The sequence below is a fragment of the Bos mutus genome, chromosome 4 (assembly GCF_027580195.1).
Source record: "Bos mutus isolate GX-2022 chromosome 4, NWIPB_WYAK_1.1, whole genome shotgun sequence".
NCBI classification, from domain to species: Eukaryota; Metazoa; Chordata; class Mammalia; order Artiodactyla; family Bovidae; genus Bos; species Bos mutus.
This window is the reverse complement of record NC_091620.1, coordinates 83,561,019-83,575,144: the sequence shown is the minus strand read 5'-3', so window position 1 is coordinate 83,575,144 and position 14,126 is coordinate 83,561,019. Positions and strand designations below refer to the sequence as shown.

At 33.9% G+C, this 14,126-nt stretch overlaps 1 protein-coding gene across 2 annotated transcripts in view; it reads left to right on the top strand.

Annotated features, from left to right (window-relative positions):
- SEMA3D (semaphorin 3D) overlaps positions 1 to 14,126 on the top strand; it is a 226,012-nt gene that overhangs the window by 174,217 nt on the left and 37,669 nt on the right. For both annotated transcript variants that reach the window (XM_070369711.1, XM_070369710.1), the window contains 3 exons: positions 8,112 to 8,226; positions 9,415 to 9,484; positions 12,230 to 12,374. In XM_070369711.1, the coding sequence (XP_070225812.1) occupies positions 8,112 to 8,226; positions 9,415 to 9,484; positions 12,230 to 12,374 (330 nt within the window). The remainder of the gene's footprint in view (positions 1 to 8,111; positions 8,227 to 9,414; positions 9,485 to 12,229; positions 12,375 to 14,126) is intronic.

Below are 14,126 nucleotides of genomic sequence, written 5' to 3'. Positions count from 1 at the left end.
TTGTCTGGAAAATCTCATTCACAGAGGAGCCTGGTGGAGTACAGTCCATGGGGTCACAAAGAGTCAAACATGACTAAGCAACTAACACCCACTGGTGAAAATTATGTGAACAATTTAAACAATGCAAATTTTAGACAAGAAATAGGAATGAGAGATTCACTAAATAGTAAAGAAACTCACCTAGAAGATAATTTCATAGGATGCTGTTGATCAATGACAGCCTCAGGAGAGTAAGTACCTTCATTCAAAGAATCTCTTCAAACAGAGTATGATTATCATTATAAATGGCAGTAAATCTAACGAATTGTTTTCCAGTAGTGTCACTACATTCTAGTCAAACTACTTATTCAGTTTTCTCAAATTTAAAATAAGGTGTTTAGCCTAGAGTGTTTTTTAAAGTCTTTGCCAGGCTCTATAATTCTTGGATTTGAACAGTCAGTATTTTCAAATACTAAATGGTGCACCTTATACCGTGGACTGCTCCCATGATGGTAAATTACACAAATCTTTGTGGTGAGGTAATAAATGCTAACTGAAATAGTAGGTGAAACTGCATGAAATAAACCTTCTGAAAAGATTTATGTCTATTTACTTTGCAAGCTAGTCCTTTCTGATGTGATGTTTATTACTCTGTGTGTGTGTGTGTGTGTGTGTGTGTGTGTGTGTCTGTCTGTCTGTGTTTCTTTTCAAAACCCACCTTGTAATGTATGGAAATACCAGTCAGGTTAGTGGAGCTTGCTCGCAACTTTCTGCCTCAAGTTTGTTTTGCATTATTTTTGGATTCTATTCATTTAGCTTACTTATGCTAGCCACTCCAGATTCCAGCTGCAGGTTGTGCCAGCTCTCTTTTTGTCCTGCGGTATTTCCTTTTGTCCACGCCAGGAATTCAGCTTGGATGGACCTTTCACATAACTTGCCTGGGGGTCTAATTAATAGCCCTTTTGCTTCGATTCTACTTGCATTGTCTATTTTGATATATGGTCCTATTTGGACAATTACTGCCTTTGAAGATTTGTGTTTTTAGGCTGATGACACTTTCGTATTTATTGATCTCCCTCTTGTTTCTTTTTTTGCTTACTTACAGCTTGTCGCTTACAACCTAATGAGAGATTTAGAGCCCAGAGTTACAGATGTGCTTTTGCTTCACTTCCATCTGTTTTCCTGTCAGAAATTCCTAGGCAAGGGTTTATACTTTTGGCTATAGCTTTTTTTACTTTTTTTTAAATTTAATGAACTCTGATCCTACCTGAAAAAGACTGCAGAATGTGCCTAGATATGCCTAAATTTAATCTGTTAAACCTTCTTAGACAGTGATTTTTTGAACACAGTGTATTACCCGAGTCCTGCATTACTAATAATCTTTTTGAAGTAGTTAGAAAAACATGTTCTCCATTTTGGTTCTCCAACGACAAATCAAAAACAATCATCTCTAAACACTAGAGTTCTTTTCAAAAGAAAAGAAAAGAAATTTTTTTCTTGAAATCCTATTCAGAAGTTATCCCTTCAAAACCACCATGTTCAGTATCTGTCATCCAAGTTTTTTGTTTGTTTTTTCTTCTCCCCTTTGAGATATTCAAGTTTCCCTAGTTTTGCTTCTTTTACTACCAAGGTATTTCAAGATTATTAGTAGATAAATAGAAGACTCATTATTATTTTTCTTTTCTGCTTTTATTTTTAGTGGTCATAACGTGTTTTGCATCTCTATGAAATAGTTAAAGGAAACACAGTTAGGACATATTGTTGAAGAAGTCATATGCAGAAAAGGAAAGTAAAACATAGTTTTCTCATTTGATTCAGTGGGTTTCACGTCACTATTTTCCATGAGTTCTTTAATGCATTAGAATATCCTCATTTAAGCTCTTCCTCGCAGTATAACAATGTATTTTAATACATATGGTATGTCTTTCTAATTGGTCTCCTGGGAATCTTACTCTGGTTTTGACTTTTTATTTCTACCACATGATGATCATAGTTTCAAGCTTCTAAATAGGCCATCCTGCATTTGGATCACCCTTATCATTATTGACATATATAGCCTATTTAGATCATCCATATTAAGTTTACCGTTTCTAAATTTTGTCCCTAGAATAATTCAGTGAAGAGTGAGGCACCCATAGAGAAATACATTGAACAATTGCTCTGAAATGTTAGTTACTATGATCTTATCTCCAGAATTTCCTGGTGCAAATGGGTGATTTGAAGCTATATCTCAACACAAGATTATTTAAAATCTGCAAGGTACAGCAGTTATAAATGACAAATCAGATACAGAATATGAGTGATGTTTTAAAATATTATTCAACAGGCATTAAAGACACAGAAGTATTAACTTGCCTTGATATTTTTGAATTCGTAAAAAGGATCAATAGAAAGCCTGTATGTTTATCTCAACGTGATAGTGTCAGTTATAGAAGAAAAATGTTTTGTATTTTAATATTTAGATCATACTTCAGAAGAAAGTGGGTGGTGTTAGTTCAAGATAAAATCTCTGAGTATAAATGTTATTGACGGCTAGAATGGTGGAGAGGGGTGCACAAACGTGCCTAGATTATGGTTTTTAAAGTGCTTCAGGGAATTGCATTCTCTTGTCTGCACAAAGATGCAGGAGAGTTCCATTAGGCAAAATAACTTTTAATCAAAGGAGAATTTATAACCTCTGACTTAACCATCAAACTGTTTTTCTTAAGTGTTTAAGATGTTTATTTATTTGAAAAGTCTGGTGTCCTTCAAATTTAACTAATTAATATGGTTACAGATTTCTGAATGCACATCTGTATTTTAATTGAATACACTGTGTTCAGTGTTCACAAATGTCTTGGAGATTTCACTGATTTACAGAATCTTGAGGATTTAAGAGCATAGGAGCTGAACAGCAGTTAATACACTAAGAGCTTCTGTTTCTCAGTATAAAGGTGAACATGACAATATTTATAAAGTGTTGAGAGATCCTTGGAAAGGATGTTATACAGAGATAAAATCATGTTTAACAGATGAACCCAGCATAGTGACCTAAAGGTCAAAAGATACACTCAATAAAAGTTCATGTGTGACAGCTTGTAGCTACTCTATGTGTCCATGTAAGATTTATAAGGACTTGAGTTTGCTGTGACAGAAGAAGGAAAATGGAATCACCATTAACCTGCCTCCTGGCTGATCTCCCCATTAGGAGATTCCAGGATTAGAAGGTCATAGTATTTTATAATATGCAGCTATTACCCAATCAAATGATTCAGAGATACTCTATTTTAAACTGCACAAAGATTGTGAATTGTTTTTCATTTTTAAAATTTTTGGTTTTTATTAATCACTTTAAAGTTAAGAAATATGGCAAACATGTAAAAAACTATAGAGAATGAAAAAACAGGCACCTTCTACACTCACTACCCACATTGTACACATGTGGTTGGGCTTGTTTACATTTAATTTCATTGGTACTTTCATCTGCATCTTTGTGGAGAGGATGGCAAGGCTCTTGGCAAGTCTAACCACAAAGAAGCTGTGGAGTGGAAACACAGAACTGACCAATGACTAAAAGCTGCTGATTTTGACATCTCAATAATAAATCTACAGTGTTAGTGAGATAGTTGTGTTCTTTAGAACCTCACAAAAATAAGCAAGGAGGTGACAGTTTAGTACAAAAGTGGTTACTTCCCTTTCAGCCCTCTTCTGGGCTTAAAGTTCTCAGGGGGGATTTTGTGGATTTGCAAACAAATCCAGAGACTGAGAGCTGGCCCACAAAATCAGTCAACTGACACTTCTCTGCAGGAGAAATACAACTCCTTGTGAACTGAACTTTGCCATCCCAGGTCATGCTTCTGGATGTCTGTAAGAGTTACTATCCAGACATTAAATGCTTATAATCCATTCCTGAGAGCTATTATCCCAGAAACTATACTTGTTTTCCCGTTGACAGCAAGTGGCTTTCATCTTTGACCTGGATTTTTGTGTTTGTTGTTATCTTTTTATTCCTTGAGAGGCCATGCATGGCGGCTCAATGGGTAGGCAAGAACCTTTAAAGATTCTTTTGCTCAAAGGACTGCAGTTTCTATTTGTCAGACTGAAAAAAAAATATTCAGGTACAGTATAAATCTCTTTTCAACAAATTTGGAGCTAAGAGAATAGGTAGAGTTTTTGATGGTTTGTCTTAAAATATGGGTGATAACTGCAAATATAAAGAGGGATGGTGTTTGAAAATGAGCCATTTCTTATCACTTTTATCTAATATTATGTTGAAAAGAGAATGTGATTGCTCATTGTTACAATGACATAGTAATGTGTACAGTGTTAAAGGAATGTCATGGAGCGAATACTTGATACTATCTGCTTATTCACTTAGCGAAATCATTTGGATAACTTCTAGGGGTAAAGCAGTGAACCAAACATGATCCCTGGTATTGTAATTATGATAGTCGATCTGTTTCTTCATGCACATTGAGTCAATACTATTTTTAGTATTTATTACTGGCTCCCAAAATGTACAAATATAAGTGATGACAATTTTATAAATATTATAAATATGTAAGAAGAATGCATTAAAATAGACTTTAGAGTTCTGCTTAGTACAACCTAGGCTTTGCTAAAACAAAACATATAAAGGCTAGGTGTGAGAGTTTAAAAAGACTAAAGGTCATTAGAAAGATGAGATAACACATTTTTAAATTTATTTAAAATCTTTCTTTCTGAATAATTACAGATAACATTTTTTTTCACAGGCATTATACTGTGCATTATACAGAATTCATTATTACCTTAGGAGGAAGCATTAATATTAATATCTGGGTATATATTAAGTGATCTGAGGATATTAGCAGTATAAATAAAAACTATGTCTAGGAAAATCTGCCTTTGTATCTGCAGACATTGGAAATCATTTAATAGCTAGCTGAAATATTTTTATTATTGAGCAGTGATACTCAAACAATAGATGTAGGTTCGATCCCTGTGTCAGGAAGATCCCCTGGAGAAGGAAATGGTAACCCACTCCAGTATTCTTGCCTGGGAAATCTCATGGACAAAGGAGCCTAGTGGGCTACAGTCCACAAGGTTGCAAAGAGTTAGATACAACTTAGCAACTAAACAACAATAGTTCAAGAAATAGAGGCACAATATACAAAATATAAATGTAAGAGCAATTAACAATCATGTTTGCTTCTAGAGGGTTATTATATAAAATATATTATGTATTCATTTTCTTTCTTTCTTTGCTAATTACTAAATCTTTTAGTAATTCTTCATTATGTACTAAATTATATACAGATGCTTTGGTCTGGTATCAAAGCCTTCCTTGATCTTACCCCAGTTTACTTTGTAATATTTTCCTCTATTTCAGTTTATCCCAGTCTTTATCTAAACCAGATTTGTCCTTGTTCACCTTACCCATCTCTGTTTTCCCAGTTGTTCTTTGCCCCTGGTTTCCAACATCTAGAATATTTCTTGAACCAATCTCTGAATGTGTGAATCCACCTGTAATCTTAGACAATATTAAATCTTAGTGAGTTCTGTCCTCGTTTTCCTAACAAATTTCAGAGAAGGCTCAGATTTTTTGGCATTTATCTCTATTTTTATCTGTACTTTTTCTAAAGGCTTCTGTCAATTTTATCTTGTATTTTTATTCACTAATTATTCAACATATTTTAATAAATACCTGACAGTCAGGATGTTAGTGGTATATTTGGAGTAGATGCTGGATAAAAAGAATAAGAATACATTTTCTGATGAGAATTTAAAACTCTAGAAGTTATTTTGCTTTTTATTATTGCCATGTGTTAATAGTTCTATACAGCGTCAGTGGCAGAATATTATTGCCAGAAAAAATCTTTTGTTTGTCCAAGTTCTAAACAATTGCTGTGGTTACCACTGTGTTTCTATTATGTACATTTACATGTATATGTATAATCAGCCCCCAACACACATGAACTCAGCTACACACATTTCAAGGATAAGCTCACATTGAGGGAATGCCCTGGTGGTCCAGTGGTTAAGACTCCACACTTCCACTGCTGTGGGCCCAGGTTTGATCCCTGGTCAGGGACCTAAGATGCCACAAGTTTCACCATGAGGCGGATTCATTTCGATATTTGGCAAAACTAATACAATATTGTAAAGTTTAAAAATAAAATAAAATTTAAAAGAAAAGGGTAGGTTCACACTCACTTGGAGTTATTTAAAACTTTTAAGATTAAGACAATGTAAGCTGTGAGGTGTGACATTTTGTTCATTAAGTGCAAACTTGAGTTCATACTGCTTATTGATTTTGAATGTATTTAAAATTTTAAATTATTTTTAAGTAGTTTGTTATAAACCTAAAGAATTCAAGCAAATGATAATTACTCATCTATATGGAGCTATACTTGAACTACTTCTGCTGTTTAGCAGAGATGGATGTGAAACACCATTCACTCACTCTGGGTGTCACAGTAAACCCTTGGTGTTGGTTATAAAGACAGCTCTCGTCTCCAGTCTCAGGGACCTTGCTTGCCCTGTTAGCTCTGCCACAGATCCTTTAGCCTTCTGAGATTTGCTCTGGTCTATTAGGACATCATCTGAGAATCTAGATTTCCATATTACCCGTGTTAAACTCAAAGTGATCTCTTTCTCCTGCCCTCCCTTTCCTCTCCTCTTCTCCTTTTCTTTCTTCAAAAAAAGCAACTATTTATTGTGTATGACTTTGAATTCTCCTGGTTGGAGTTGTCATTTAGATGCTTTTCTCTAAATTAATTTTCAGAGATTATAGAACCACAGAGAAATTAGTTCTAGATATCCAGACCTGAAATTTGATAGTGAACTATTTATTAACTTCATAGTAACATAGCATGAAGGACACATTTTTTTATATAATTTATCTTTACATGGAAATATAGTAATGGAAATCATGGCTTCATAATTTTTGAAAGTCAAAATTAAGTACTGAATGCATTTATACCATGAAAGTCTTATTTATTTATTATAAGCATAGCAGATTTAGTTGAGCCAAATAAAAAAATCATCTTAATTTTAGTGTTCACAGGGACATATTAAATTAAAAATAATAAAAATATCTTTTTATGGTGAATTATTGAACAGCATAACCCTGTTTATTCTCCCTAATTGATTTAAATGCCTACATCTTGCTAAATGTCTAAAGAATATATTTTTTCAATTTTTTACTGAGGTATAATTGGCATACTACATTAGTCACAGGTATATAACATAATGATTTCATATTTGTATATACTGTAAAAGGATCACCACAGTAAGTCTACTTAATGTCCATTATCATATATAGTTGCAATGTTTTTCACTCTTAGCAACTTTCAAATATGAAATACAGTATAATTTATACTCACCATGCTGTATGGTATATCTGCACGTCTTATTTTATAACTGGAAGTTGGTACCTTTTGACCCCCTTCCCCATTTCACTCACCTACCACTAAAGAACATGGTTAATGAAATATTTCAGAAAAAAATAGTGTGGAAAAACATCAATTAGTATTTAAAACAAGATTGCTTTTATATGTATGCTATTATGTGTATGTTATGTTGTCTTGCATTTAATTAGTAGAGTACTAAATTTGGAAAAAGCTATTCCAAAATATACCAAAGCATATTTCTAAAGGATGCAAATAATTCATCTAAATCATATGACTAATGTACAAATCAGTGCTAACATTTATTGAATACAAGTTGTCTGGCCTTTGCTAAGTACTTGACAAAATTTTTTCCATTTAATCATCAAAATAATGATATCTCAAGGCATTTATCATATTTTGTCAATGAGAAAACAGAGACTTGGAGAATTAAATTGCCTTTTGTAAGTCATAGAGAGAAAATTGGCAGAGATGGGAGTTGATTCCAAGCCTGTATTATTTACTGTTGGCTTGCATGCATCTGCTCATTCAGCAGAGCTATGGTGTTTACACTGTACATTAAACTGTGAAAAAAGCATTTAATGTTGAAGGACAAAACTGCCTTTTCCCTCCTTAGAAAATTCAAGGAGGAAAGCTCTTGAATTGCTTACAAAGAGAGTAAGCAATGACATCAATAAGACACTGCCTATAGTAACCACCAGTTTTAGTTGGTGATAAAATCATGTTAGTAAATCTGTATCTTATTTTTTTTTCTTTTTTCAGAATGATGTAGGAGGACAACGCAGCCTGATAAACAAATGGACCACTTTTCTCAAGGCCAGATTGATTTGCTCAATTCCTGGAAGTGATGGGGCAGATACTCATTTTGATGAGCTTCGTAAGTCACGTTTCTTTTCTCTTAAAAAAAAAAAAAAAGGAGTCTTACTGCCTAATTAAGTAATTTAGCATATATTTTATTTTAGCCCCAAATACCTGATAATAAAGCCCAGGACAGCTTGCTGGAGTGGTACTTACTAAATTCCCACACACAAAAGAACGTGGGTGCACATCGTAATGAAGCAATTCCCTTCTTTGTAAGCGTCCTCAAAGTTATGATGGAAACTAAACTGTGGTCAGAAATGGACAATTACGAGCTCCGGGATGCCACAGTCGATCCATTCTTCATGCAGTCTTTTATCTGGAAGGAGCCGCCAGCTGTAGGTAGCAAGAATGTGGGCTCCTCGTTCTATAGATGCCCTCTGCTGGAAATGCCCTGCAGATTTGGAGAACTCTGTCCCTTCTGACTTTCCAGTAAAAAGGATATGCCAAGAAGCATTAGATTCTTCTCTTTCATTTCACCTCTCTACTCCTCTGAGTGTGATGCTAGAAGGAATTTGTCAGTTGTATATAAAGTTAGTATCATTAGCTTTTACCTTTTGAATTTTTTTTGTGGTTTTGTCATGCAATGTAAAAATGATATCATTGAATAATTTTTGTCAGTATTGCATTTAAAATATTGAAGTCTATGTTCAATATTCATGGATGATTTCTCATGCTGTATATAAGCATGCACACCTCTTAAATAATACTTTAAGGGATATTATTTACACTGCTTTAATATCAGTGTTGAACAAGTAATTACACAATACTGCACAAGAAATGCACTGCTCCAGCTGTTTTCATAGTTACCAAATAGATAATTGAATTACTAACAAGCTGGTGCAGTTACAAGAAAACACCTTGTTTTAACACTGGAGGGTAAAAATAACCCATTTTTACTTTCAATTCTCCATGAAGTCACATACAGCTAATAGGAAACAGACATGGAGCTTATCAAGTGAACCATCCCATTTACAGGTGATTGAAGTAAACACCTCGGAGGTTAAATGTTCAACACAGTGCCAGATAGCTAGTGAGAACTGGACCTTTCCCCTTAATTTCTTTTGTCATAAGGTAATGACTGTCACTGTTATCTTAATTTTACATACTATTTAGAGTCTCAGAAATATTGCATTATTAAGGAAAAAGCAAACGTGATATTGAGAAATACAAATTACAGTGAATCGTTATTTTTTCCCATTAATAGAAGACATTTACTTACTCCCCACGAGAGATGAAAGAAATCCTGTAGTGTATGGAGTCTTTACCACAACCAGGTAAGTTAAAAAAATGCTGTAATCTTTCCAGAGAATTGATATATGTATGTAAGAAAATAGTTCTGTGTTCTCTTTGCCCCTTTCTTTTGTATAAAAAAAAATACACATTTTTTTTCATTTTACTTTTTTATATAGTGTTTCCTAGATATCAATACATAAAATGTCTCTGTTCTCTTTACACCAGCAGAGCATCCCCTATACTGACCACCACAATTTATTTAATCAGTCCCCTGTATAGACATTTCCATTGTTTCCAGTCCTTTGCTAATATACATAATACTTCGGGGACTAACTTTGTACATATGCTATTCCCTGTAGGAGCGAGTAAATCTCTGTGAGCTAAATTTCTAGACTAAAATTACTGGATACGAGGGCACATGCATATATTAATCACAATATATTGGTCTAGCTGCATGACATAGAGGTAACACTAACAAAATACAAAATACTGTCCAGGCTCTAATCAGGAGATGACACTCTTGACTTTTAGAATGTCTTCACATGGACTTACTTGCACTTACCCTTTACAAAGATGGGAGAGTGGCTATTACTATCACCACATCATCACTGCTCGACTAAGTTAAACAAAGGAAGTTGGTATTACATGTGTTTGACTGAAGAAGAGTAAGTAATTGCTAGGACAAGAACTGAAGTTGTTTTCCTAACTTCTGCACTTGTATTATCTTCCTTCTGCTTAATGCTGTCCTGTATTGTCATTGAGGCTCTGTGACTTCCTTAAAAGTTCTCCTAGCAGCCATGAAGCATTCTCAAAGAATATTTGGACCTCACTTGATCTTATTTAATGATAATTTTATTTAACTCAGTAACTTAGTAACTTACATTTGACTCCATTCCAAATGCACTTTTATTCTTGTTACTTATTACTGCCTATATTACATTCTTTGAAATACTTTTCACTTTTCCCATTGTGCTGCTATCAATCATTATGAATGTATATTGATTGCAGTATTGGAGGATTAATCAGTGTTGGCATTAGCATTGGACAAGTGGTCTTCCTGCCTCCTTTTGAATAAATAATATTCATTTATTATTTTATATTATATAAATTAAATTATATTATAATATAAAATATTATAAAATATATAAAATATAAAAATATTATATAATATTTTGTGGGCAACATACGTTTTCTGAGAATTTACTGTCATTTAGTTCACAATACCTTAAGTAGAAACTGAAATGGACTTTTGGTTCAAAATATATCAGAAAACAAAATACTATTTAGTTAATTATAAAATATAGGGTGGAAATATTTAAATACAAGAATAGAGAGGATATGCTCAGAAGCTGCTATTTTGAACCCCATTTTTCTGCTATTATAATAATTTATATCTTAACTAAAAACGTGCAGGAAGAGCACGTGCCTGTAGTTATTCAAGTATTTGAGCCCTGGTTCTCTTGACATCTTTTCATTCACAGAACTTTCTTTGAAGTCACTGTGCATTTCACACACAAGGCATAGACATGTGCCAGGAAAATACAGCCCCAAGATAGTTCTCTTTTTCTACTATCAAGTTTTTGCCCACCCAGAGTGTGAAGTTACAAGTCAGCTCTTTGTTCTTGGTGTACTTGATTATTTTATTTTTAATGCTGCCCTGGCAAATGAGGTAATGTCGGGATGCAAGTCATATCCTTGGTCCAATGACAAGATGTAATTAATCTGCAATAACACCAATACCATTAAGCATAATTCCTTTAAAGTATCAAAGACAGATCATGTGATCTTTATGGGGGTCATCATTTCCCTTCGTAGCAGCTAGTTTTCTCCCAGCTGCCTGTTCACCATCAGATCCCAAGGCTTCCCATTAATGTCCTTCCAAGAATTATTAATGATTGAGTTACTCATGTCAGAGAATCCTAAGCTCATTTGTGTAGTGCCAAGCTGAGCCTCTTAGAGTGTAAATAGTGATCTTATTTTTAAGAACACAAATCACTGTAAGTTTTAGATTCAGAGAAATGTCTTTTAATTTCTAGAAATAAAACAAAAATGAAATGTCTGCCAGTGCTAACAATTTTCATCATCAGTTTGAGACAATGTGTTGAATTCCCATGGAGCTTTTCTGCTCCTGAATTGGATGTCCCCTTCCTGTGTAATCGTGTCCCCTTCCGGTGTAATCATGATGAATTTTAAGCATCAGATAAATTACATAAACTCAGAAATCCAAAAAGGGATTAAAGATATTATTTCAGTGTTTTTTAATTAATAAAAATTATCTGACAAAATTATTAATAGCCAGTATTTATGGACATTCATTTTAAGAAAGCAGATAAACAAGGTATTTCCATACCTAAATATTCCTTTTTATAAAAGTAGGTAATGTAACTCTTAATTTTGTAAGTTTCTTAGAAAGCATTATGTTATAATAACTTCAAATAAAATTCAAGAGTATGTGAATAAATGATACTGTTTCTTGCATAATCCTGTCTATCCCCCAGTTTTTCTAGGTGATTCCTATTTGTCCATCAGATATCAATATAGACACTGTCCGCTCCCGGAAAACTTACTAGAGACCCTTGTACTGGGTACCCATCTGCGTGTATAGTTTACTATAATTACTATAGTTAAACTATTGTTTACTATAATTACCTGTAATGTAACTGTTATCAAACCTTTTTCAGGATTATTTGGCTCTAAGCTCCTTTAAGACATAGGCCCATTTTGTCTGCAGCACCTGTCGGATAGAATGGACCAGCGAATGACTGGATCCTGTTGCTTTCTTTCAGCTCCATCTTCAAAGGCTCTGCCGTGTGTATGTATAGCATGGCTGACATCAGAGCAGTTTTTAATGGTCCCTACGCTCATAAGGAAAGTGCAGACCATTGCTGGGTGCAGTATGATGGAAGGATTCCTTATCCCCGACCTGGCACAGTATGTATTCAACTTAATAATCAAAATATTATTTTAGATCCATGTTCTCTTCCTAATTCTAATAAACTATGTTATTCACCACAGCAAAATGCACTGTGGTTTTAAAATAATTATTTACAGTGATGTGTTAAAATGTCTGACCTTTACTGGAACTTAACATTTTTCTTTTGAGTAAGAATTATAAGTACTACAGCAAATAATGGGCTGTATGGTAAGGAGCAAACTACTCTGGGAATATAGTATTTATCCTCAAAGTGTCAATAGAATTGTCAAAATGATTTAATATCTAGAATAACAAATATTCCAAGTTAGAAGGAAATGCCAAATAAGTATTTATTCCTCACATACAACTCTGCATGTAGCTAGAGTCTTCTAGTCCCTATTTCTATTTTAAAAAGACTATACATCACTTATAATTGTTCATTTAACTTATATCTTCTCTTATTCTGCATTCATTTTTATTATGTTGCACCTTGGAATTTATTTTAGATGTGGAAAATACCTAGGAAACACTGAGTCCAAAATTCTATTCAAACAGCATAAATCATGTTCGGAACAGAGGTGAAAAAAGTACGAAATGTGATTTAGAGTTTATGCATCTGTTTAAAAAAAAAAACCTTTGTAGTTTAAAATCTGTATGTACATGATAAATGGAAGGCTTTTGTTTTGTTGATGTGATTAAAAGAGTTATGTTACTATTTTAGGACTGGTTAATTGACCTAATAGAAAGGGAAAATGCCTTTTAAAAAAGATTAATTCGTAATAAATATTTCTATGAAGAGCACTAAAATAATCATGAAAATCTCAGAAAAGTTACTGATTTAACCCATCTAATTCTAATGACTTTTATCTTTTCACATGTTTGTTCTTAAAGAGGAAACATCTGTAGCCAGGCGTTCTGAGTTCTCTTTTCATCTTCCTGTTATATAACCTAATTAAATTGGGGGAACATAGTTTACTACCATGTCTATTTTCCCTTTCAAAATTCCTCAACATAAATTTATTTCATGGATGTTTTCTGGACTGATAAGGAGTAATCACAACTTTGGAAATGAAGTTCTGCATGTAACATTATGGTTTTCAGTGTTCACTTTTTAATTTTCTTTGAACATCATAGCTGTACTTGCTTGTTCTGTTTTTTTTTTTTTTTTTTTTTAGACAGTAACATAGGGTGTAGGTACTCTTAGGGTGTGCAGGTACTCTTCTAAAGGCTTTACAAGTCTTAATATCATCTTTATGATGACTCTGTGAAGCAAGTTCTGTTGTTATTAATGTCATTTTACAGACAAGCTATATCAGACACAGGTAGGTGCAGTAACTCACCCAAGGTCACGAAGTTTGTGAGTGGTGCAGCTGAGTTTTAAACTCAGATAAACCTATCGGCAGAATCCAAGCTCTTAGTCCTTGTACTCTGACACTATATTAAAAACTTGTTATGTTAAATTATATCTATTTTCCTCTTGCATGGGAGATCTTTTACTGGATATACATGCTATATATATGTATACATAGATATAGGGCTTCCCAGGTGGCCCAGAGGTAAAGAATCCACGTGCCAGTGTAGGAGACAAGACATGGAGACACAAAGAGTCGGACACGACTGAGTGACTACACACACACACATATATAAAGCCCTATATGTATAGGGCTTCCTTTGTGGATCAGATGGTAAAGAATCCACCTGCAATGTAGGAGATCTGGGTTCGATCCCTGGGTGGGGAAGAACCCCTGGAGGAGGGAATGGCTATTCAG